The following is a 26,814-nucleotide window of genomic DNA, read 5'->3' on the forward strand; positions in this document are numbered from 1 at the left end:
GACCTGGGTTCCATTCCTCCACCCCTCTCAGAGAGCCCGGCAAGCTACCGAGAGTATCCCACCCACATGACAGAGCCTGGCAAGCTCCCTGTGGTGTATTCGATATGCCAAAAACAGTAACAACAAGTCTCACAATGGAGATGTTACTGGTGCCCACTCGAGTAAAATTAATGAACAATGGGAGGACAGTGCCACTGTGCTACAGAAAGTTTGCCATGGAATGAGCATGGGCCCATATTCCCACAGCAATGGGACAGGGGATGACCAATGGTAATATGTTCACACCTTAGTTTCCCTCCACAGTGTTTCAGGTGGTTGGATTTATGCCTGTGAAGAAAGGTCAGAGTATGACCCAGAGATAGGAGTTCCTCCCTTCCAGTATATTAATATTTTTAGTGAGCAAAGATACATTTTACTGAATAAAACTTGCTTTGAAAGATGTGGGAGGAGAGAAAGAGGAAAAATGTGTTCAAAACTGCACACAGACTTCTCCAGAGTGGAAATATTTGGCAAAGAAACACAGAGATAGACAAGCAACATAGTGTTCAAGGGAGAAGATGGGCTCGAAGAACAAGCAAATAGACATAGAGACAAGCAAGCAAGACATCTCCCTTGAACACGGGCTTGAAGAGCAAGTTCCAACTTTCAGTTTAAAGATCAGAGGTAAGAGCTAATGGATAGGGCACATGGATGACTCTGCTTTGAGTTCCAGCACCAGAGTTCCCCTAAAGCACCAGCAGGGGTGATCCTTGAGCACAGAACAAGGAGCTAGCACTCAGCACTGCCAAGTGTGGCTTCCAATCAAATAATAATAATAAAAAGAAAAGAGCAGAAGAGGGACAAGCGAAAGATTTATGAAGATTCCATGTTCTGCAAATTACTTACCAAAGGCTTCTAATGCTCTAAGACCCTTGCATAGAGGAAACGCTCCTCCCTAGAAATGGAATCAAAGATCTACATTCCCACCCAAGACCTGCTCACTAATTTTTTGGTATATGAGCTTAAGCAAGTCACTACTTTCTTGTGCTGAGGACCCTCAATCTGCAAAATTTGGTTTGAATACCGTGATCTCCTGGTATCTTTCCCTGCTCATTCTAGAGAAGCAGTGAGGTCAACCAACTGACTCTGCAATATGCACCAGCAGCAGAGTGTCCTTATAACTCCTCATAAGGGAGTTAACTCTGGACTCAGCCTGGGGGAAAGATCACAGCAAAGGGTGAGACTCTAGAGTCCAACCAGCCTTTTGACTTCCCCCAGGCCTACCTAGGTACCTAGTCAGCAGCCCGCAGCAAGGTAGGAGGCCTGTTTGCATGGTTAGCTACAAACTTTAGGCGGAAAAGTATTTTTCTGACTTTCTTTTTGCTTCGAAGAACTAGGCACTCATATTTCTCCTGGAAAAAGTGGTGCCAGTCTTCAATATATCTATTGTAACTGAAACTACCAAGAATGGATGGTGACGAGTTCTGAGATGGAAATACAAAGAAAGAAAGAAAAATTGAGGAACTAGGAAAAAATATATCTTGCACAAAACAAGCAGGAACAGCAGAAGCTGATGACCAAAAGGGGTGATGAGAAGGATTTCATTGCAAAATGCAGCGAAAACCAAGAAGGAGAAGGATGTGGTTTTGACCACGATGCTAGGACTGATCCTATTAGACCTGGAGGCACAGGCCCACTTTCTCACTTAGAGGGCAAATAAAGCAGTATGGGGAGTCCGGTCTGGACTGCTGACGGCTTCAAAAGGTCTGCTTTCCAACCTGTTGCACTACCTTCTTACCCCTGACTTTCCAGCTGATTTGCCCTGTGTGATTTTGTGAGCAGGTCTATGACCTGTTCATGCTGTGGGGTTGATTTAGCTGCTAAATGGCATGGAGCCAGTGCTGACCCTGTGGGCAGGAAGCTCTATGTCCCATCTCTGAGGGGATTTCCAGAAGTGACATATTTCCTTCCCTTCCTTGGAAATGAAAAAGTGATGGAGCAAATAAATGTCCAAATGGGATAAAAGGGAGAAATTGATATTTCTCTTCTGCAGAAGAGATAGCCAATCACTCAGCCAAGCATTGCATGTGGCAATGAGTCTTCTGGGTGGACCCTGATAGAGTTCAGACTCAGTCCAAATACAACCCAAACCCAGAAGCTCAGATTGGTTTTTTGGGGAATTTTTTGAGGGGGTGGTAATTACGCCCCTCTTATGTAGCTGGGAGTCAACCATCCCCAGGGTCTCCATTATTCAACCTACAAAAATGTGACTAGAGTAGAGATCACATTTAGCCAAGATTAGACATTTAATCACTACTTGTTGGGTGAATGGAGAAACACTTGCTGAATGAATAAATGAATGCCAGAACCTGTCATGGAACAGAGTGAAAGAAAACAGGTTCCTCCTGCCAAGTTTTGCTTGTAGTATGATACACAAGACAGACAGAAAAATATCCTTTAAAATCAAATACAATGATCAAGTGTTGTAAAGAAAAACATACTGTGTTTCCATAAGGAAACAAAAGATTGCATTCGAAAAGACTCTGGAAAGACTTCTTGGAGAAGGCCCAATCAGCTACCTTTCCAAGCAAATGCAGGGAAGCTTGTCAGGTAGAGAGGAGTTGGTGTCGTTGCAGCCATGGTATTTGAACACAGTGATTCTGGTCGCGTGCCCTGAAATGTGTGCTGGGGTCAGTGTGTGTGTGTGTGGGGGGGGCTATGGAAGGATCTAATAATGGGTCAGACTTTTTTCAAGGAGGTGTGAAGAGATGGTGAAACATTTTAGGCAGAGGAGGATGGAAAGTTTGTAGAAAGACTTGCCATCAGACTATAGGATAGAATGGAGGTAGGCCATTTCTTGGATGGAAATGCCATAAAATGCATTCCTTTGAGTTGGAAAGATAGAGAAGTGGGTAAAGTGCTTACCTTGCACATGTTAGACCCAAGTCCCATTTCTGGTACCTCCTATGGTCCCCTGAGCCCCACCAAGAGTGATGCCTGAGAAAAGAAAAAAAATTGAAAGGTTTTCCTACAACACAAACCAAAGTACATTATTTGGAACAAAGAAGAGGAAGTCAATGCAAGAGATAATTCTGAAGAGTAATGGACAGGCTGGTTGAATGGAAAAGGAGGTGAGAAGAAAAATGGAAGGGTGGAGCTCTGCTCTCCAGCTTTCCCCTTTAAGTGAGGAGGCAGGCAATCCTTAGCTAGGGAATCAGACTTAGGGAGATCATGGTGGGACCAGAGACTATGGAGTAATAGTAGAATGGGTAGGAAACTTGTCTTGTATAAGGTCAACCCAGGTTTGATCTCCAGCACCTAATATCCCTGAGTCCTCCAAGAGTGATCCCTGAGCACAGAGCTAGGAGTAAGCCCTGAATACTGCTGGGTGTGGCAAAAAAAAACTAAAAAAAAAAATCAACCTGATTTCCTTACTCAGAACAAGTGCCTGGCACAGTAGTAACAAATTCACACCCAGTGATGACATCCAGGACTGGTTTGGAAACTTAAGAACCATACGTCAAAATAGGGGCTGGAGCGATAGCACAGCGGTAGGGCGTTTGCCTTGCACGCAGCCAACATGGCCGACCTGAGTTCGATTCCTCTGCCCCTCTCGGAGAGCCCGGCAAGCTACCGAGAGTATCTCATCCGCACGGCAGGGCCTGGCAAGCTCCTCGTGACGTATTCGATATGCCAAACACAGTAACAACAAAGTCTCCAATGGAGACGTTACTGGGCCCGCTCAAGCAAATCGATGATCAACGGGAGGGCCTTTACTTTACTTTACTTTACTTTACTTTACTTTACTTTACTTTACTTTACTTTACTTTACGTCAAAATGGTTCCATAGGTTTCTGCTTAAAGCCACCATATGTGAATAAACTAAGGGAAGATAGTGCACCTCCTATACAAATCATTCCTATCTGATTTCTCCAACCCCACTTGTGCCCTGATGCCCTCATAAGCAGAAATCTTATACCTACCACAGGAACTTATTACACCATGACTGAAAGAGAGAAAAAACAAGGAAGAGAGGTCCAGAAATGGTACAAGAAGTTGACCTTATTGAAGTTGAATGGTATCCAGATATACATGGCAAGTGGGCAGCTAGAAACATTAGCCAGATCCATCTAAAGAGGTATTTATTGAAGTATGAGTCTTTACACATGGGAAGACATGGGAAATAATCTAGACCTCTGCACAGAAAATGTAACCCTCTCATGGTCAAGCAGAGAGTAGGTAAGTGGAAGTGAGCCAAATAATAGAGAAGCTATGCAAGAGGGAGGGAAAGGAACTTTCCCAAAGGTACAGCTGGCTTGTGAGCTCAGTGTTGCCCAGCCTTCTGCCTAGTCAAATCAGAGATGCAGAGTTTGAAATGGGAACTAACCCCCATTCAAAGGGCTAGCAATTAATTTGGATTTTTAATCATTATATAAGACAAACAGACCAATTCTGCTGACAAAGTCAGGTCATGGGCCACCAGGTCTGCAAGTTTCTGAAGAATGTGGTTAAATATAGGACTCTGAAGCTAGAGAGATACTAAGGCAGATAGGATACTTGCACTGCATGTGGCCAGCCCCGGGTTCAATTTCCAGTATCCCAAATGGTCTCCAGAGTTCACCAGGAATGATTCCTGAGTGCAGAGCCAAGAGTAATTTCTGAGCATCACAAGGTGTGGCTCCCCAAACCAACATAAATAAATTAAATTAAATTAATTAGAATTCCTTGGAGATAGACAAAATGCAAAAACAGTGCCTGTAAAGCTACAAAGCAGAGAAGCACTGGCTCTGCATGCAGGAGGTCTGGTGCTTGATTCCAGCACCTGTTGTCAGCCAATCACCATCAGGATTGTTGAACCACTGAACACCAAGCTGCCAGTACATCCCAGCACCACTACATGTGGACCCAAAGCATAAAAAGAAGTGAACAAGCAGAGAATAATTTAAGAATAGAAGAGAGAGCAGACCCCAAAGGAAGGCATCATTTCTGAAAAAAGGTAGACAATATTAGCTCAGCAGTAATTACCCACTGGGTCAGAGTTATGAATAATCTTTATATTAAGTTGTGAGAAGTCCCTGTTGAGACAACGGAAATTTCAGGACACAGAAAGTAAATGGTCATCGGTTAAGGAAAGAATTGGGGTAAAAACGTGGAGAACACAAACAGAGATCAGTCATTCTCAGGAGTCTTTCTCAGGGAAAGAAAAAGGACAGTTTGAGGGAAGAGAGGGTTAAGGAGAATGCCCTTTATTTTGGCAATGAAAAAGACTTGAGCATGTGGATTCAAAGATGAAAAGGAGTAGAAAGAGAGAGAAGACACAAGCAGAGAACAAATGGAGAATAACAGATTCTAGAAAAAGCTGCAGGATACCAAAGACCAGAATGGTGGGCACAGACTGTTAAGAAGAGGGCACACATACTCAGTACTTGGCCCAAGCAGTCAAGATGGAAAGCAAGCTACTGAAGTTCTAGTGACTGCATTCAGAAAAGACTTTATTTAAGGAAAGGTAAAGGAAGACAGGGAAGCCCCCAGATTATGGGAGGCGTCCCCTATGAAAGGGTCCCAGATAAAGGCAGAAGCCTTTCCCCTTATATACCTTATTAACACAGGTGGGTGAGTGAGCATTTCTTTATTATACTCCAAGAATGTGGACAGTTAAAACAGGGGAGAGGTGTCTCTTCCGGTGTCCAGATCCTGCAGGGCCTGGGTTATCCAGGTTATCAGGCACCACCTACGCTGCCCTCCTGACATTCCATACAAAATGATTCCCTTTCTTTCTTTCTTTCTTTCTTTCTTTCTTTCTTTCTTTCTTTCTTTCTTTCTTTCTGTCTTTCTTTCTGTCTGTCTTTCTTTCTGTCTTTCTTTCTTTCTCCTTCTCTTTTTTTCTTTCTCTTTCTCTTTCTCCTTTCTTTGAGATGATTCTCTTCTGGTGTCCAGATCATTTAGGGCCTGGGTTATCCAGGTTATCAGGCACCACCTCGGCTGCCCTCCTGACATTCCATACAAGATAATTCCATTTCTTTTCTCTCTTTTTCTCTTTCTCTTTTTCTTTCTTTCTCTCTCTTTCTCCTTTCTTTCTTTCTCTCTCTCTTTCTTTCTTTCCTTCTTTGTTTCTTTCTTCCTTTCTTTCCTTCTTTTTATTTTCTTCTCTTTCCCTTTCTTTTTCTCTTTCTTTCTCTTTGTCTCATTGTTCCTTTCTTCCTTTTTTCTTTCCTTCTCTTTCTTTCTTTCTTTCTTTCTTTCTTTCTTTCTTTCTTTCTGGGGTCACATGTGAGATTACTCCTGGGTTTGGGGGACCATAAGGGATGCTGGGAATCAAACCAGAGCCAACTGTATGTAAGGCAACTTTGTATCTGCTGTACTCTTGCTCTGGAACCAAAATAATTCTCTCTTTAGGGCCATATCCCTATTCTCGCTCTGACTGTTCCTCTTTTGTCCCTATCAGAATAATCTCTTGCGAGGCAAAGGAGAAAATGTGCAATGTGAGGGTGGCAATCAGTTCAGGTACAAGCTTTGGGGTTGTTTGGGAGCTCCTGGGTTTCTGCTTTCCCTGGGGAAAATGTTGCCTCCTGAAAGACCCAAAGCCTGAACCTGGAGTGAGTGTGAGAGAGGATGAAGCTTCTGAGTACTTCTCTGGAGTCTGAAAGAAAGAACTAACTAGGAACTACGAGGAGTGATTATTGGCATGGTCATGGAGGAGAGTGAAAGTTCCAGCAAGTCTGATAGCCTGGGAGTGGTCAGGGAAGAGGGGTGGGGATGGGGATGCACTGACTTAGATGATCTGTATTGAGGCACAACTGAATGAAGACATAGAGACACAATCATAGAATTAGTCAGATGGGGAGGCTGTGAATGACCCAGGATTGGGCTGGAAAGGAAAGGCAGCCAGGGAGGAACTGTAGGGCCTGAGGGAACTGATGCAGGAAGAGAGAACTGCTGAAGAGAAAGGAAGCAGAAGACTGCAGTCAAAGAAAAGATTACTAACTTCACTGCAAGGACACAACGAAGTTCACAAAGATGACAAAGTCCAGAATGTGACCCTCACCGGGTGACAAATCCATCTGAAAGGGAATCCAGGAGATGCTAGAGAACTGCCCTTTTAGATCATTGTATCCCTGGATCTGTTTCTTCCTGAAATTCCAACTCCTTCCTGAGCCTTCCTGCTGGCACCATGCATAGATGTGAGGTAGGAAGGCTTTAGAATGAAGGGAAAGGCAAATTACCAGGAGAAGGAAAGCTGGGTCTCGAGCACAGAGGAAACAACGTTGGGGTTGACAGATGGCTGGAAGGGCTGGAATTTGGGCCTTATAGCTGTGGGACCCTGAGGTCCATCCCTGGCACAGTAAGGCTGTCTCCACAAGCACCAAAGCAAATACAAGAGCCGCTGCTCCAAACAGCACCACTTGGCCAGGCGCTCACATTGTAACCCGTTGGCCAGGTATTGCTCGGAGTGATTCCTAGCCACCCCATCCCCCCAGCACTGCTTAGGAATTCCCCTCCAAAAAGAGGAAAATTAGTTTCAGACAGAGACTCTGGATGACTTCCCTGGCACTTCTACCTCCCACGAGGGAGTCAAACTCCAAACCTTTGCTCCCCATCGGCAAAGTTGGCCTGAGGAGACAGTCTGGCCAGAGCTGACCAGGCCCTTATCCCAATGCATGTGCCTATGTGAGTCATAGTGCAGAATAAGCAATCATAGTGGCAGCGCCTCTTGGCCCACAGTTTTGGACTCTGCTGCACTCACGGGAGTCCTGGAAGGCCTCTGTGAAGGCTTTAAATGAGTATTTCTCCTTGTCATAAAAGTCAGAGGGCTGAGTGGCAAAGCTTGCTGCTGTTTGAGCACAGAAGCACAGAGGCACCTCCGTAGGGCTTAAGAGCGGTTTGGGGGCATAGTAGCTCCCCACAGAGTCTCTACCCCCAGCAAGGAAAACCAGAGACTGAGACAGTTTTCATCACCTCAAGGCCCGAGAGGCTCTTTTCTAATGTTCAGTGAGTAACTAGAACCTAAATTGCCCTATTAGGAAGAAATTAAGAATCTTGTGCTTCACCCCTTCCTCCTATCTTCTTCGCAGGAAATTTGGGACCAACTCTGTCCAACTGCTCCATAGGAAGCAAAATTAGCTGGATGAGCTGACCCAGAGGCCAGGACATGGGTTGGGGGGAGGGGGAAGGACATTGCTGCTGGTGTTTTCCCTCCAAGTAGCTGTGATCACCCCGCAGCACCCACCCCCTCCCTCTGTTCCTTGCCCGAAAGGGCTCACATCCAGTCTTAGCCAGGGCGCCACTTTTGGGCTCCCAAGATTGCTGTGACTTCCTTCTGCACACTGGGTATTGTCCTCAAGGCCACGTAAATGCATCCAGTTGGAGAGTCCAGACAGTAGCACCCTCAGCTTTCACCCCTGGCCTCTCAGGCCCCCAAGGTAGTCAGTGCTGGTGCAGTCAGAATCCCCTTAAACTCATGCTAAAGCGTTGGCACTCCAAAGAAGGGGCCTCAACTCCTCTCCTCTTGCAAGACCTCTTAGTCCTGAAACAACTGTGTCCTATTGTGACCCACTGTCCAGCTCAGTCCAGCAAGACCTCTCTCCCTTTCTCATTGCCTCCCCTCCTCTGGGAGCTGGAGGGTCTTGCCAATGGCTGACTATGGCTTCTCTTAATAAAGAGTAATCCCTCAAGAGAACAAAAGGTAGGGATCTTGCCTTTATGCATAGTCAACCAGGATTCGATCCCTATCATCTCATATGCCAGCCAGGAGTTATCCCTGAGGGCAGAGCCAGAGCTAGAAGTAATTCCTGAGCACCACTGGGTGTGGTCCAAACACACACACACACACACACACAGAGCGAGAGCGAGAGAGAGAGAGAGAGAGAGAGAGAGAGAGAGAGAGAGAGACAGAGAGACAGAGAGAGACAGAGAGACAGAGACAGAGAGAATAAAAGAGAGAGAGAATATATTGCTAGAGGTTTTCCACAAGACACAAAAGTGTGCAAGCACACGTCATCTGCTCTCATTTAGGAAATCACTAAGATCTGGATAGTTGTTTTCCCACTGAAAGTGAAGCAAGACAAGATTTTCTTTTTCTTTTTTTTTGCTTTTTGGGTCATACCCGGCGATGCACAGGGGTTACAACTGGCTCTGCACTCAGAAGTCACTCCTGGCAGTGCTCAGGGGACCATATGGGATGCTGGGAATCAAACCCGGGTCGGCTGCATGCAAGGCAAACGCCCTACCTACTGTGCTATCTCTCCAGCCCCAAGACAAGATTTTCAATGCTGGGATTTCTATGGGATCTGACTTCCTCTCTCTAATTTGTGTGTGTGTGTGTGTGTGTGTGTGTGTGTGTGTGTGTGTGTGTGTAGAGCCTCACACAGGTGCCAGTGCTGCTGGGGATGCAGGAGTACTGTCCTTGAACTGTCTAGCTGCCTGACATTCCCACGCCTGTATAAACAGGTCAAGTTTTCCTCATTGCTCCACTTGTTCAGACTATCGTCTTGAGTGCTCAATGATAAGTTATGGAGTAGAATTCTTTGATTAACCTTTGTTTTTAAACCCTTACATCCAAGCAAGAAGAAGTGCATGTGCTTAGCAAAACCACTTCCCCCCTTAACATTTCCTTAGTGTCTAGATTCAAGCCATCTGCATTCTCATTCAGACTACCAGACTCTGATTTCCAATAAATGTAGGAGCCTGGAGTGAAGACAGCTTTGCAACCAGGGGTTTCAACAACCAGCCCAGCGGAAGCTATTAAGGGAGGAGCTATTTGGAGAGGGCTGAAGATTCCCCTTTTTAGCATGCAACATTTTGCAACCTGGAGTGAGAAAGAGATCAACCCCCCACAAAAGGATCCATGTGGTCTTTAAAAAATCACTTTGCTAGTGCCTTGAGTGTAGTGCCTTGAGCTTTGTTCCTTCCGGCATGACCCGACCACCATTTCCTCCCCAAATAGAAGAAGTGGGGAATGCAGGAAACCAAAACTCTTGCTTCTCTACTTATTTCCATACCTAATGTTAAATCATCCTATAATCCTCATATCTGGGGGAAATAATTTGAGATTTTTTTGTTCTAAGTTTTATTATTATTTTTTAATTTAGCCACCATGATTTAATTTGAGTATCTTAGACTGTTTATAGGTTCAAATGCTATTTATAGAGATTATTTATTTATAGGAAATGTGCTTTAATAAGATCTGGGGTCCATGGTCAAGCACTTGGAGTGGGACAGAGCAGAGAGTTCTAGAAGCAGAGGGTAAGGTTGAGAGTGTCATCAGGTTAAAGGCCGATAAGAGTTTGCCAGACTGTGGACTTCCACTGTGAGTGGCTGAGGTGAGAACAGCTGAGGGGTTAACTGGATTCTGAATGGATTTTGTTCTGTTTGAACACACCCAGTAGTGCTCAGAGGTTATGCCCAATGTGTACTTGGGTAACCATGTAGTACTGAGGCTTAAACCCAGAATACCTGCATGCAAACAATGTACTCCAGCTCTTTGGGCCATCTCTCCAGCCTTTAGCTGGAATCCGGGGCTGCTTTTTCTGACCCTAAGTTTTTCATCAGTGCATGAGAGCTCTTTCTGTTCGCGGGTAAAAGAGAGCGATGAAAAGAGCTTGAGAGAAATACGCCTCATTGCAGTACACACCACACTGCAACACACTTCACTCAGCACACAACTCTCTCAGCACCACCTCACTGCAGCATACACCTCACTGCAGCATACACCTCACTGCAGCATACATCTCACTCAGCACACAGCTCATTGCAGTGCACATTTACTGTCCAGAAGCTCAGCGCATGTGTGTAGTGAGGAGCAAGTGGGCTGTGCCTCATGGGTGCACCAACCTGCTCCCGCACAGGTGCCCATGCCCTGAAGCTGCTTTCAAACTTGCTTAAAAAGTAAAGTAAAGGCCCTCCCGTTGATCATCGATTTGCTCGAGCGGGCCCAGTAATGTCTCCATTGGAGACTTTGTTGTTACTGTGTCTGGCATATCGAATACGTCACGGGGAGCTTGCCAGGCTCTGCCGTCTGGGCGAGATAGCACAGCGGTAGGGCGTTTGCCCTGCACGCAGCCAACATGGCTGACCCGAGTTCGATTCCTCCGCCCCTCTCAGAGAGCCCGGCAAGCTACCGAGAGTATCTCGCCCGCACGGCAGACTTGCTTACTGGTGCTTAATGTGGCACAGCCCTGCACATGGCTTACAAAGCACTCCTGAATTCTTATTTCCTACTACAACTCTCGTGACAAGATTTGAACCAGCTGTCTTACTAATTACACTTTATAGAAGAGGTTCGGGGAAGTTTGGTGTGACTCATGGAAGGACACACAGCCAGAGAGAAGCAGAGCCAGGTCTTTGCCTGGTGTCCTGCCACTATCTGGGGCTCTTTAAGTGATCCAAGCCCACCTCTTCTCTTCCTCCTCTCTCTCCCTTTTCTCTCTGTCTGTCATTCCTCTTGGTGCCACCATGTGCCAGACACCCCAGGCATGCCCAGATATAGGCTGGCAGATCACCTGATGGTGGAACAAATTTAGAAAACTACAAATCTACTTCAGAAAACCAGAAGATTGTGACTGAGTGGGTCTAGGGTGTTAGGTAAATGATTGTGGAGGTCATGGGCACCTTCACCAATCCACTGTAAAGCAAAAAAAAAAACTCTCTGGAAAAATACACTATTGCATAAAAGTGGAAGTCAGTCCTTCCAAAAGGGTACTGAAGCCTTGCCAAGGGTCACAGATAGGAATGCTGTTCTAGAGAAAATAAACGGTTTCTACTATTCCTAGTCCCTGTCCAGAAGGCCCATATAAGGCAGTTCTGATGGGGCCCCAATGTCATCACCAGCCTCATCCGGAGTTGATTAGAAAAATGGAATTGCAGGCCCCCAATACTTATAAGGCCCCCAAGGTTCCTGGGGGCTATGCCAAAACTTATTTTTAGGGTATGGACATACTCAGTGATGTTCAGGGACTCCTTCAGACTCAGTGCTTCATGGACCATGCAGTGCTGGGACTCTAACCCAGAGCTCCAGCATGCAAGTCCTATGCCACCTCCCCAGTCCTGTGTTGGTACTTTAACTTTGTAATCACTGTAAGTTGGCTCCAGAATGTACCCCTCTTTCATGAATTGCCCCAAGTTCAAAATCTGTCAATGTCAAGCCCTTCTAAATGCATGGCCAGGGGCCTTCAGGACCCCCAGAGTTGGGGGTCTCACGGCATCTCTCCAGGTCCACTGTGGCTTTGCAAGTCACTGGAGTTTCCTCTGGACCCAGCCCAAGTGTGACAAAAAGAACTCAATGAAAGGTCATGAGAATAAGGTTGATCTGTGTCCACTCCACCAGCCTCACACTTCCCAATCCCTAAATCCTCCTTGACCTTCTCACCTTCACAGAGTCTCACCTTCACAGAGACACCTATGCCCAGCAAACCTGTGCCCCCCTGCTAAGACACCTGGTCAGGTTGATCCCTTGGGGAGGACAGGATTGCCCCTAGCTGGTGCTCCATGGAGGGCTGCAGCGTGTCTCCCCTGCCATCCGCTAAAACTTAGATTCGACCAACCCAACCCCACCCCCGGCCCCACTGCAGCTTCCTTACTACTGGGCTCTGGGGCTGACCCCTCGGGGACTGACCCCCAAATGTCCCCACCTGGCAGTGACACCTCCCCTCCCCCAGGCATTCTGCATCATTGCTGGTGAACCCTGCCTGCCTTCCACTCCCACTCGGCCCTGCCCCTGCCTGCCCTTCACCGGGCATCTCCCTCCTTCTTCCTTCACACAGACCCACACAGGCCCAGCCCAGAGCGAGGACATGCCCAGATGCTGGCAACGTGGGGTGAGCAGGGCTCAGGCTCATTTCTAAACTCAGCCCCACTGGCCATGGTGCCTGACTTTACCATCTCTTCTGGAATTCTCATTCTCCATCTGGGTCATTTCCCTCCCATTCTGGCCCCTCGGTCCCCAAAATAGAACATTGCTGAAGGCATGAACACTGTTCCAGGCAGATAGTGGCTATGGGCAACAGGGCACAGACAAATGCCCCACACTTGACTCTATCTCCCAGGTGGCATCCAGTTTGTCACCTCCTTATTTTCTCAGTTTCCCCCTCAGTGAAGCAGGATGGAGTCTCCGTCAGATCTGACATCCTATTTTGTTGTTGTAGTTGCTTTGGGGGCCACAACTGGCATTGCTCAGACCTACTCCTGACTGCACTCAGGGATTACTCCTGGTGGGGCTTGAGGACCATATGGGTGCTGGGGGTCAAACTTAGGTCAACTGCAGGCAAGATAAGTGCCTTGCATGCTGTCCTATCACTCTGGCCCCACGACCTTACATTCCATGCAAGAACAGTGAGTGGGTCTCGAGTTCATGGAGTGAACTCGAGGAAAATGGGTTCTGGTCTAGGCAAGGCTAAGACCTAACCTAGAGTCAAGTGAGAGTGGGGGGCAGGACAAGGGCTAGTAAGGGTGTTCTGGAAATAATCTAAGGGGAGCAAAGCCCCAGTGGGCTCCCTCTGGGCTGAGCTGGGGGTGCAATAATCACCATGTATGTGGGGTAGTGACTTGTTGAGAGGGCGAACTTAGGGAACTGCAAAGGGTGGGGCCAGTATGCTTAGCACTGGCATTGGATGTTTCTAGAGAGCTCATTCTTCGTTCCTCTTTACTTTGCCTCTGACCCTGAGTGGGTGTCTAGGACCATGACAAAGGTCCATGCAGAGGAAAATCTGGTGGGAAGGTCAGCCCATGGGGAGGAAGGAAGAAAGACTTATTCACCCAGGAAAACTTTCCATTATTCCATTTAGAGCGGTAGAGAAAAGGGTCCCAAGGGCATAACTCACTTGAGTCTGTCTCCCCCTTCCCTGGGCCTTCCCTTGAACATCTGCAGTGAGCCCCTCCCACCACCCACCACCGCTGCTCCCCCCCTCACCTCTCTTCCCCACCCTCCCAAGGTTTGGCGGGATACACTGCCAGCTCCTACCTACCTGAGCACTCCCACCACCCCTGCCCCCACTCCCCCAAGGTCTGGCCAGAGACACTGCCAGCCCCTCCCCATGTGAGCCCTCTGGCTGCCAGCCCAGCCACTGAGTGAACACAGCCTCCTCTCCCTGGCTATGATCCGGGAACTTCCCAAACTGCCTCAGAATGGGAATTTCCGCTCCGACCTCCTCTGCAGCGAATCTTCCAGAGATCACCTTCCCTGGAGAATTGAAGTGAAAGGGATTTTGCCTCTTCCAGAACTTTCTCTTCTGGCACACACCCGTCCATCTTGGGTTCCCTTGGTCCTTACCAGTTCAGGTTCCCAAAGCAAGAACAGACCCTGAAGCAGGTCAGCACCTCACTCACCCACCAGTGAGTCCAAAGTTGCACATATGCCTGGAGCTTTCCTGTGTGCTTGGGGACCAACTGTCTTCCTCTCTGGGCTCTGCTTAAAAAAAAAAAGAGGAAGTTGAAGGGGCCAGAGAGATAGTACAAGAGGTGTTGCATGCAGCTGACCCTTATTCAATCCCTGGCACCATATAGTCCCCTCAGCACTATGAGGGGTCAAGCTTGAGCACAGAGCCCCAAATAGCATCTCACTGCTTCTGGATATGATACAATGCTCCAGGGCCCCCCAAGAGAGGAGTTTGGTCCTCACGTAGCAACTTTGGTTCTCAGAGGCTACGAGCAATCTTTAAATGTTGGAATGTGGATAAAACCTGAGGGAGTACAAGATCCCAGGGGGAAATGAGCTGCCATTCCCCACGTCCATGGAAAAGGACCTTTAAATGAGTTAGCTGGGGGGGTTCTCATTCATGAGGGGAAAACTTATGAATTGGCCTGCAAGTCCATATAAGATGGTCTGGGGGTTTAGAGAATGTGATTCAGTGGGTAGAGCACCTGCCTGAAAAAGTGTGAGGCCATGAGTTAGACACCTGGCTCACCCCAACATGCCGAGTGTGACTTGTGCTTCTCTGATGTGAGAGATCTCCAGGGCATTGCCTTCATGGGTGAGTATGAGTTCCAAACCCCAAAGTGTGCAACCCCTGGGTAATGGCACAGCCATGCATCATCCTTCAGTTATGGTAACTGCAATTAGTGAAGGGCAGCAGGATGGAGGCTTTAAAAATAAACCCAGGAGTGGGTATGAGCAGAAATGCCCAAAGGCACACAAGGATTGTGATTGGGTGTATGCTGAAGCCATTGCAGTGAAACAGTGGAACCCTGAAACAATGGAATCAAATGTTTGGGAGAAGAGGGTCAGGGTTTAGAAGAATGGAAACAGGGTTCTGGGAGGCACTGCATATGCGGTCTTCAGCCTTTGCAGACTTTGTGGGATTATACCTGGGTTTCTGGGCTGGACTCCAGAGTCCCTGCTGCTGCGTCTCCAGCAAACACCTCCCAGAGGTGCTTCAGAAAGCCCGGGTATGGGTAATTTGGGATGCATGTCCTGGGATCTCAGCCCACAACTATTACTCCCTGTGAGATTCTAGACAAAAACGTAGACTCCCATTGAAAAGCACTGGGGTGTCGGGACGAGAGGAAGGCGGTGCTCGCTCCAGGCGAGCCCCTGGGAACTCTGCTCTTCCTTCCCTCTGCCAAGACTCTGTGAACCAGACTTGGTGTGTGTGCCAGAGCCACTCAGTTCTCACCCCAGAGGTGGTGATGGGCAAAGCACTTCCTCCCTAAACTTGGTGCATTTCATAGCTGGTGTCTCCAGGACCCATTAAGAGAGAAAAGCCACTGGGATCCTTCATGAGCACTGAGTGGAGTAGAGTGGGATCAGAAGTTTAAGGTGTTAAATGGAAATGGGCTTCCCAGGCCAGCTCAGCAGCTCAGCTGCTGCATGGAATCCCCTCAGAGCTGTAAAAGATAGTTCCCTGACATGAATCTCGGGGCTTGCAGGTTTTAGTGAGAATCCATGGTGTCCGATGCCAGAGAAGGCAGAACTGCAGTTTGAGGGCAGGCATCTACCCTTCTTCACCCCTGAGCCTCGTCTTCTGCCTCCCAGGACATCCTGGTCAGGGGCACTTGTCCTGTCCACTGCTGCCTGCTTCAGGCTCCAACCCCACAGAACCTCCCTACCCCCATCCCAAGCGTGCCTCTTGGATTCTCATGAGGTGCCTGCTAGCTTCTCTGGGGCAGAGGAAACTCAGTTCCACGACCCAGTGCCAGCTGAGAGACATAAGATTATTCCTTCCAGAAATAGGTCATCATGGTGACAGCACAGACCCTGGGCTCTGCTTAACTCTTTGGGGTGTCTGACCTCCATGGGGCTTATTTATCTATAAAGTGGGAATTGTTGGATATTAACCCTAAATGCTTAGACTTCATCAGTGAATTGTCCCTTTCCCTCCCCCAGAGAAACTTATAGTGCTCTGGCAAGGACCCCTAATCCCCTCGAGTTTAACTTTAACCTTTCCTTAATACCTCTGCATTTACCTCTCATTGTCACAATTCTCAGGGTTTGTTACCTATAAGTCAAACTTTCTGGTGAATCTGAACTTTGTATTTGTAGTGAATTACTTGCTTTTCTATTTCCCCTATAGCCTTTTCATATCTTTCTATAGAGCAATGTTCTTTGCTTAAACACAGAAAGACCTTTAGTACTATGCTCCTAATGTATGGGAGTTTACTAACTGAAATAAATCTACTCCTGGGCAACCATCATAATTACTTGACTCAGGATTCAGTTGCCATAGTTCCCAAAAGGGAGGTCCCACTGCAGGACCTGGATAGACTTAGGGTGAATGGCAAAGCTACCAGGCATTGAAATAGGACAGTCTAGAAAGCATAAAAACAGTCTTGATATAAGCCATTTTGCTTTAAGAGACAGGACCTCCATAGGGAAGGACAAGCTGAACTTTCCTGAGGATTTAGTCTGGGATTTACAGTAAAAACCTTGCTTGCTCTCTGAGTCCAGAGAACCAAGTTTTGTAATCTATATCTCTTACAGTGTTTATCCAAATAACTGCAAGTGTTAATAGGAAGTAAACTTAATTGTATAGTATTACAACTGAAGGGGAAAAGAAAAGCAATATAGATATCCCTGGGAGACAGAACATCTCCTTGAGTTAATTCCCCCAAGAGAATTGCCTCCATGGAAATGATTTATCTCTATAAAGGATCAATCACACCTACATGCAGTGCTATACCTCACACCCCCTCAGGTGTTCTGTAAGTTTGCTAATACCTCTGCATTAAATGGGCCATTTTGACCATTAGTCCGTGTTCTCCATCTCTTTGTTTCTCTGCTGGGGACACTGTGACTGCACGCATTGCACACCCACATTTTTAGCTCATAGGAATGAACCAGGTTGGAGATTGGAAAGACTGAGCTTTTGTAAAAGGACTTTTGACTCTCCTTGGCAGCAACGCATGATCCAGACGGCTTCCTGAATCCAGTAATTCTTAGGGTTCAGTCTGCAATTACCTAGACCTCAGGTTCAGCAAAGTTTCCCAGGGCCACCATCCTGCATTTCCCCCGGCAGCCAGTGGACTTTAATATGCTGTTGGGAAGCCCGCCTTGGAGGCTCCTGAAACTGTAGCTTGAGGTGGCCCACTGGCCAGGCCCAGGAACATGCATCTGCCCTGTGAGCTCCCTGTTTTGGTTTCCTTTCCGTTCTGCAGGGCATAACATGCATAACAGGGCAGAACATGCATCTGCCCTGTGAGCTCCCTGTTTTGGTTTCCTTTCCTTTCCTTTTTTCAGGGAAAGTGGAACACTCTCCTATTTCCTGTGAAGCTTCCAGGCCACTGCACTGGCTCAGCACTTTTACAATTCCATTTCGTCATAACAGGACGATGGGGCTTTTGGCCAGTGCTCCACCCTCTCGGTTTTTCATAAAAAGAGGCAGAATTGAGGAGCAGACAGGCTGAGTCAGTTCAGAAGTGACTCAGGCTGAAGCTCGTGTCCTCTCAACTGTCATGAAGGTCTCACTTGCCCTCCTGTGCCTGCTGGTCACAGCTTCCACCCTCATCACCCAGCTCCTCGCTGGGCCAGGTAAGCTCCTGGGAGGCACACCACCTCATCTCTGGGCTAGTGCGATATATCTCAGCAGAAGGGGCACCCACATTCTCAGCTCGGACTGCTTCCCAACATGGGGCCTCAGAGAATGATCAGGAGTGAGTCTGGCCGCACAGCTGCTCTCAGGCAGACTGGACAAGAATTCCAACAGTGACCTCTAACCCGGCCCCTTGCTCTGCAAATATAGCTGGGTTAGTTGCAGTTTCTGCACTGACTCCTGTCAGCAGTGTTTGGGAAGTAGAGGGAGGAGGTGATTAGAGAGGGAAATTTCCAGTGGAGGAGGTGAGGACATCTCCAGAGGAGGAGACTCAGAATCTGGACTGGGGTATCCTCATCTGATCTAACATAAGGGACATAGCACGGCAGAGGCAGTGGGTGTTGGGGGAGCTTATGACAGACTCGATGGCTTAGAGCCTCAAGAGGGTCCACATCTGGGATTCCTGTGTGGATCTCCCTTAACAGTGATGGATTGGATGATTAGCTCCTCCTAACCACACTTCCGGAAATTATCTAGTAGAACTACCCCTTTCCATGAAATGGGAAACTGAGTCAGCACAACATTTCTAGTTGTGAGGCTCTCCCTTCTAGATGGAAGTATCAGGATTAATGGGTCTCACCTACACTGCATCTTCCCCTTGCCTTGCCTTCTTCTTATTTCTCTTTTCTGCTTTGATAAAAACCAGAAAAGAATCTTGTCCATTATAAAATGACTTTTGAAATTTTCGTTTCCAGATGGAATTCCTTCCACGGGCGCCTGCTGCTACTCCTTCACTGGTAGAAAGATCCCGCTGCAGAGGCTGGTGAACTATAAAACCACCAGCAGCAGGTGCTTCAAAGAAGCTGTGATGTGAGTCGAGCACACCACCCCTCTCTGGTCCCTTTCCTCCCCAAGGAGCAAGGGGCAAATTACCCAAATGCTCATACACCAGATCAGAGAACTGGATCACATACCATCGGACTCAGAATCTAAAAGTGTCAATGGGATGTCAGGGGCCTCGAGGGGAACAATGGTCCCCACCCCCCTCTTCCTGAGTGACAAAAAATTCTTCAGCCTGAGTGAGGATGGCTTTCTCCACAGGAGCACCCTGCCTGGAGTCTCTCCTTCCTCCTGTCTTCCTCCCCAAGTTCTCATAGCAACTTTAGGGCAGGGGTATAAAATGGGGTACATACCTAGGCTAAACTCTCAATGTAACCCTATCTAACCATGCTCTCTCTCTCTCTCCCTCAGCTTCAAAACCAAAGGAACCAAGGAAATTTGTGCTGATCCCAAGGTCAAATGGGTTCAGAATGCCATGAAGGATCTGGACAAAATAAACAAAGCTCCAAAACTTGGAGCACTTACTCCAAAGCCAGAATTACTCTCTGCAGAGCCTAAAGGACTTACTCAAAAGCCTGGAACTCTCTCTACAACACCTGGAACACCCGTTCCAACACCTCACATACTCACTCCCAATGCAATCATCAAAAGCTAATTTTCTTCTAGTTTCTCTTATTGCCCTTTGATAGTATTGTTATATACAACCTCAAAGAGTATAAACTTTGTGTATTTTTTGAAACACAATACCTTGAAAAATGTTAATAGCATTTAAGTTATTGACACTTTGAATGTATAGTTTCCATGACTACTCGTGTTTTGTTTGATGTTTTTTGTATAGAGACTTTACTTTCCAGCATGGATCCCAATTCTATCCTGTGGTTGTATGAGACCTTGTGACAGGCATTAATACATTTTGAATTTAAAGGCATTATTTAAAATGCGATCATAAAAATATGTATTATTATGTAACAAGTAAGCATTAATATATATTTTTGTACAAAACCTGACTTTGTGCGTTTTCTTGAAGGAAATTTAAAAACTGGGTATAAGACTAGGGATGATGATGGAGGGTACCAAGGAGGACAGGGCTCAAGTTTTGGAGGAAGGAGAATGTTGATTGGTCCTGGGCTCTACAATAGGTGGGTTAATCTGAGTGTCTGTGCACAAATTTTTCTGGGAGAAACTGATCAGACATACTGACACTATAACACACAATATGTTCAGATCCCAATGACCTTTGCCACTTGTCTAGTAAAAGTCCATCAGTCCCCTGCCTTCTTTTTTAATGGTCCCAGACCCCTCTCTTACACAGTTCAGCTTTCGTCTCCCTGAGCTCCTGTGCCCTCTGTCTCTTTTCCTCTCCTTAACTCTTCAACTTGGAACTCATGGATACTACAAATACTGGAAAACCAGGTAGCAATGTCATGACCATTAATAAGATGGTTAAAGAGTTCACCAAGGGGCTAAGACTTAAATTTATACTTGATGAGTGGATAAGATTTTTTCCAGAAAAGAGTGAGAGGGAACAAGAGACGTAAGTAAACAGGGCAAGAGCCTTTCTCAGCTGACAAGGTGTGATTCCAGACACCACAGAGGGTCTAAGCACTGCCAGGAGTAACCCCTGAGCACAGAGGAGAGGAAACCCTGAGCACTGCCAGGTTTGGCTTAAACTACTGTAACTCCCCCCCCCCAAAAAAGAATAAATTAAAAAAAAACAAAAACCCCCAGAAATCTGGGAATAAATACCTAGAGGTATAAATGATGATCCCATAGTCATCATTGGAACAGAAAAACACTCTGATAGAAGTTGGGGTCTCTTGTGTCACTTAAAGAGGACATTGGAAAAGAATGTGGAGTTGGGGTCTCACATGCGGTAAACCTAGGTCCTATCCCTGGCACCATTTACAGTCTTTAAGGCCTGCCAGGAGTGGTTCCTGAGCACAGAACCAGGAATTGGCTCTGAGCATCACTGGTGTAGCCCATAAGAAAGGAGGGGAGGGGAGGAGAAGGGAAAGGGGGAGAGGAGAGAAGAGGAGATAAGAGGAGGGATGTGGGAAAGGGAGAGAAAGGGGAAGAGAGGGCGGGAGGGGATGAAAGGGGAGAGGAGACATACGGAAACACATTGAATGTCTTGATGGAGAGTTAGTACTCAATGGTGCAGCACTGCCAGGAAGGATGCACCACATGGGAAGGGACTTGGCATGTTGCTCCTGGTAGGTCAGAAAACTCTGGGTTCTCCTCTAAGAGAGAAGAAAATCAGATGCCACCAATGAAGGAGGCCCATACCATTCTAGCTGTAAAACAATTTTCCCAAGAACAAACATGAAAGAACCCCACGAAAGGCCAAGGTAGAGACACCGGAAGAAAGTCCTGCTGAGTGGAGGGCCAGAGCTCCCCTCACAGATGGGCCTTCTCAGTGGCCAGGCAGGTACAGCTTCAGGACTGCCACTCCCAGTCCTGTGGGCTCCCCGAATTCTATCCCATTGCACATGGGGGCCAGGAGAGGTATAAGGTTTGCTCTAAAGCTCTAAACCTTTCTAAAAAGGATCATCCATAATTTATAAACAGACCCCCAAATTTGCTTCTGGCATAATATTATTGTTAACTGTAATTCTTTTTTTTTAATTTAGGAGTACTGCTTTTTATTCAGCCACAAATTAGGCTGATTGAATTGTGCATGAACTCCACCTTACTTCCCCCCCCCCCATTTTTTATAATCTTATTTATTGAATCACCGTGAGAGCAGTTATCAAGCTTTCAGTTTTAAGTCTTGGTCATACAATGAAACACCCGTACCTTCACCAGTGCCTATTCTCCACCACCCAAAACCCCAGTATACCCCCATCCCACAACCTCCCCCTACCTGTGGGGCAGATGATTTCTAAATTACTCTCTCTCTATTTTGATTACATTCAATATTTTGACACGAGACCCACCATTATTTTATTTGGGATTTTACCCCAACACTCAGATCTCCGAAAAGGCAACAGTAGACAATTTGTTTTCTATTGCTGGTTATGAATAACATATAATGTTGCACGGCTGCAGTAGTGGCTGTGCGATTTTGAAATTCTGAAATTTTAACAATTAAACCTGAAGGGATTTCTTGCCAAAACCTGCTGAGTTCTATCCTCAATGGGGAAAAACTGAGAGCCTTCCCTCTAAGATCAGGGACGAGACAGGGATGCCCACTCTCTCCACTGCTGTTCAATATAGTACTGGAAGTACTTGCAATAGCGATTAGGCAGGAAAAAGATATTAAGGGCATTCAGGTAGGAAAGGAAGAAATCAAGCTCTCACTATTCGCAGATGATATGATACTCTACTTAGAGAACCCAATAACTTCCACCAAAAAACTCCTAGAAACAATAGACTCGTATAGTAAAGTTGCAGGTTATAAAATCAATACCCAAAAGTCCATGGCTTTCCTATACGCAAACAGTGAGAGAGAAGAAAGCAACATGAAAAAAACAATCCCATTCACAATTGTGCCCCAGAAAATCAAGTACCTAGGAATCAGCTTAACTAAGGAAGTAAAGGACCTGTACAAAGAAAACTACAAAACGCTACTTCAGGAAATAAAAGAGGACATGAGGAAATGGAAAGATATCCCCTGCTCATGGGTCGGGAGACTTAACATTGTCAAAATGGCAATACTACCGAAAGCATTGTATAAATTCAATGCAATCCCTATAAGGATACCCATGACATTCTTCAAAGAAATGGAGCAAACACTCTTGAAATTTATATGGAACAATAAGCCCCCACGAATAGCTAAAGCAATTCTTGGGAAAAAGAAAATGGGAGGAATCAACCTCCCGAACTTCAAACTGTACTACAAAGCAGTAATAATTAAAACAGCATGGTACTGGAACAAAGGCAGAACTGCAGACCAATGGAACAGGGTTGAATACACTGACATCTCTCCTCAATCATATGCTCATCTAATCTTTGATAAAGGTGCAAGTAATGTGAAGTGGAGTAAGGAAAGCCTCTTTAATAAATTGTGTTGGCATCACTGGACGGCTACATGCAAAAAAATAGGCTCAGAACTCTGCCTAACACCATGTACAAAAGTAAGATCAAAATGGATTAAAGACCTCAACATCAGACCAGAAACCATAAGGTACATTGAAGATAAAGTTGGCAAAACCCTCCATGACATTGAAGCTAATGGTATCTTCAAAGATGCCACGCCACTGGCCGAGCAAGTGAAAACAGAGATAGATAAATGGGACTATCTTAAACTAAGAAGCTTCTGCACCTCCAAAGAAACAGTGACCAAAATACAAAGACAGTCTACAGAATGGGAAAGGATATTCACCGAATACACATCTGACAAGGGGTTGATATCCAGGATATACAAAATACTGGTTAAACTCCACAAGAAGAAAACATCCAACCCCATCCAAAAATGGGGCAATGAAATGAACAGAAACTTTCTCAAAGAAGAAATCCGAATGGCAAAAAAGCACATGAGAAAATGCTCTACATCATTAATCATCAGGGAGATGCAGATCAAAACCACAATGAGATACCATCTCACACCTCAGAGACTGGCCCACATTCAAAAGAACAAAAGCAACCGATGCTGGCGTGGATGTGGCGAGAAAGGGACACTCCTTCACTGTTGGTGGGAATGTCCACTGGTTCAGCCCTTCTGGAAAACAGTATGGACGATTCTCAAAAAATTAGAAATTGAGCTCCCATTTGACCCAGCAATACCACTCCTGGGAATATATCCCAGAGAGGCAAAAATGTATAGTCGAAGTGACATCTGCACTTGTTTGTTCATTGCAGCACTCTTTACAATAGCCAGAAACTGGAAGAAACCTGAGTGCCCAAGAACAGATGACTGGTTAAAGAAACTTTGGTACATCTACACAATGGAGTACTATGTAGCTCTTAGAAAAGATGAAGTCATGAAATTTACATACAAGTGGTACAATATGGAAAGTATCATGCTAAGCGAAATGAGTCAGAAAGAGAGGGATAGACATAGAAAGATTGCATTCATCTGGGGGAAATAAAGTAACAAAGTATGAGATTAATACCCAAGAATAGCTGAGATCAGCACCAGGAGGATTACTCCATAACTTAGAGGCCAGCCGGGTATCCTAGAGGAAAGGGCTGTTCAGATAGAGAAGGGAGCACCAAATAAAGGATGTTTGGAGGATCCTCCCAGGAGGGGAGATGCATGTCGAAAGTAGACTATGGACTGAACATGTTTGCCACTCAATGCCTCTTTTGCAGACCACAACACCCAAAAGGAGAGAGAGAACACAGGGGATTGCCCTGCCACAGAGACAGGGGGGGTGGGGGGATGGGGGTGGGAGGGATATTATCCATGGTGGTGGAAAATGGGCACTGGTGGAGGGATGGGTATCTGATCATTGTATAATTGAAATCAAAGCACAAAAAATTGTAAATCTACAACTTTAAAAAAAATAAAATAAAATAAAGGGAAAAAAAACAAAAAAACAAACAAACAAACAAAAAAGCCTGCTGAGTTCTAAGATTTGTTCCTGAGTCTCTGGGATCATGGCCATTAAACAGCTTGATCAGGAGCTAGAGAGGCCATTCATGGGCAGTGAGTTGGGGTCTTGTTGGGACAGGGAGGAAGGAACTGGCTCCACCCCCATCCCATGAGGCCCCATGTGTCTCGTCACTATGGCCCAAACCTGACTGTCCAATGGCCTCTGGAGTATGGCAGCCACCGAACTGCCAAGGGGGAGCAGGCAAAGGGACAGCATCCTTTCTCCCCTGGGGTGGTCCGGTGACAGTAACCTACTGCCGGGACCAGATGCATTTCTGCCAAGAGCTGCTGGGTCTCGAGATTTGTTTCTGAGTCTCTGGGATCATAGCTATTAAGCAGCTTGATCAGGAGCCAGAGAGGCCATTCATGGGCCGTTGACTCGGGGTATCTTTGGGACAGGGAGAAAAGGGCTGGCTCTACCCCAATCCCACGAGGTCCCACGTGTCTCATAACTGCGGGCCCAAACCTGACTGTTCAGTAGTCTCTGGAGGATGGTGGCCACCGGGCCTCCAGGGGGAACAGGCCAAGGCACAAAGCCTATTCCCACCTGGGGTGGTCCAGCTCCTGTAAGCTACTGCAGGGACCGGATGCATTTCTGCCAAAAGCTGCTGGGTTTCGAGATTTGTTTCTTAGTCTCTGGGATCATGGCCATTAAGCAGTTCAATCAGGAACCAGAGAGGCCATGCCTCCAATTATACAGCTGAGCCAGAGGTGGTTTGTGGGTGTGTCTCCCACATACCTAACTTTTGGCCATTTACTTTCTTGGTAAACTTGGCCCCAAGTTGTTGGGGTCTGGTCAAAGGCACAGCAGCAATTTCGGGGTATCTGAAAGTCTGAAGGCGCCATGAGGCTGCTGATGCACTCGCCTCACAGGTACAGATTGACCTGCTGGCAGCACCATACCCCCTATTAACTGTAATTTTAACTGTAATTTTTTTTAAAAAAATTTATTTTAGGCACCAGGACTTGTAATTTTTTATTTTTTTACATTATGGTTAAAAAAAAAAAAGCTTTCTGATGTAACCTTCACCATGCTTAAGTGTAAGCAGTTGAGCCAAGTTAAATAAATTAGCATTATTGCATAATGTATCTCCAGAGCCTTTTTATCTTCTAAATCTGAAACTCCAAAACACTTTAACAACTTCCCATTTCCTTCTCCCTTCTAGCTCAGGCAAGTCCAGTTCTACTTTCTGTTTCTATACAGCTGACTGTATCAGGGAAAGCTGAAAGTGCTTCTCTGGTTTTCTTCATTTATCACAGCAACCTCAAGGCCCATCCCTACTGATGCAAGGGATTTATATGTTAAGTGGAATAACTCAGAAAGATAAAAGAGAAATTCTGTATGATCTCACTTATAGGGAGAGTCTAAAAAGATGAAATCTGTTTCACTAATAAAAATTTTTAAAAAAATTTTAAAAAATAAAAAGATGAAATCATAGAGCTGTAGTTTCTAGGAGAGGGAATGAGGGAAATGGGAGAAACTGGATGAAAGGTGTAAGTTTCAACTCATCTGCTAAGTAAGCTCTGGGATCTTCATACAAGCATGGTGCCTATCATTACATACATGATATAGACTTAAAAGTTGCTAAGACAATAGACAACTTCCAATTTCATCATACTTTCTATAACCTACAAGCTTATACTCTGCAACCATTTATAAAGTGTTTTAACAAAATTCTGTGCCAATTTAACAGCATCTTTTATTTCTCACATTCCCAACTCCCTCAGATGACAAACACAGGCTTTACCACATGATTATTAGCCGTGATTATTTCCTGGGAATTAGGCAGAAATGTACTTCATGACTTTCCTCGGGTGATTTGGTGACTGAGAGAAGTTGTACCCACTGGCACCCATCAGAACGACTTTAATCTGCTATGCAGACATTTCCAGGATTCATTGATTAGTTCTCCAGGACACCTAATGCCTGGACCAGGAAAATGGTCCTTAGGTACTTGCAGGAGCTAGGAGATGCACATCAGGTCAGAATAGATGCTATTGTGATGGCTGATCTCAGAGCAGGCTGAGAAGATGCCATGGACAAGCAGGTAGAATGAAGAATGTATCCCCCAGTTTTTAAGACTAGAATTAATATAATATTTTTAAATGCTCATAGAGAGAGTGGTAAGAGCAAAGCTGCAGAGAGAATAAAGCTGATGAAAAACCAAAACAAGAACACAAGCCTGGAGTTATCTCTAAGTCAGAGTTCGAGGCTGTGGGAAGCTGCTCTCCCACTGAAGAATTTCCCTCCTTTGCCTGAGTTCAGTGTGGGTGTTAGGTTAGGGGTGTAAAGAGATTATAAAGGACTCTCATTGAACCCCTTTCCTGAATAATGTCAACAATCAGTTGGTGTGTGTGTGTGTGTGTGTGTGTGTGTGTGTAGGTAAGTTGTTTGGAGAGATAGCAAGAAAGAATGCTTGCCATGCATGTGGTTGACCTTAGTTTGATCCCTGGTACCCCATAAGGTCCCCTGAGCACCACCAGGGGTGATCCCTGAGCATG

At 46.1% G+C, this 26,814-nt stretch overlaps 1 protein-coding gene across 1 annotated transcript; it reads left to right on the forward strand.

Moving 5' to 3' along the window:
* Nucleotides 1-17,822: 17,822 nt before the first annotated feature.
* LOC130035416 (C-C motif chemokine 2-like) lies at nt 17,823-19,748 on the forward strand. Its single transcript, XM_056127120.1, has 3 exons — nt 17,823-17,935; nt 18,692-18,806; nt 19,188-19,748. The coding sequence occupies exons 1-3, from the start codon at nt 17,860-17,862 to the stop codon at nt 19,429-19,431; spliced, it is 435 nt and encodes a 144-aa protein (XP_055983095.1). The 5' UTR covers nt 17,823-17,859; the 3' UTR covers nt 19,432-19,748.
* Nucleotides 19,749-26,814: the final 7,066 nt, after the last annotated feature.

This window comes from Sorex fumeus, unplaced genomic scaffold (assembly GCF_029834395.1).
Source record: "Sorex fumeus unplaced genomic scaffold, SorFum_2.1 ptg000063l, whole genome shotgun sequence".
NCBI lineage: Eukaryota > Metazoa > Chordata > Mammalia > Eulipotyphla > Soricidae > Sorex > Sorex fumeus.

What these genes read in the sequence shown, in the direction of transcription:
- LOC130035416 (XM_056127120.1), top strand. Translation starts at nt 17,860, where the DNA reads ATGAAGGTCTCACTTGCCCTCCTGTGCCTGCTGGTCACAGCTTCCACC. An exon ending in CCAGCTCCTCGCTGGGCCAG is followed by an intron (nt 17,936 to 18,691) that starts GTAAGCTCCTGG and finishes TTTCGTTTCCAG; the next exon opens with ATGGAATTCCTTCCACGGGC. An exon ending in TGCTTCAAAGAAGCTGTGAT is followed by an intron (nt 18,807 to 19,187) that starts GTGAGTCGAGCA and finishes TCTCTCCCTCAG; the next exon opens with CTTCAAAACCAAAGGAACCA.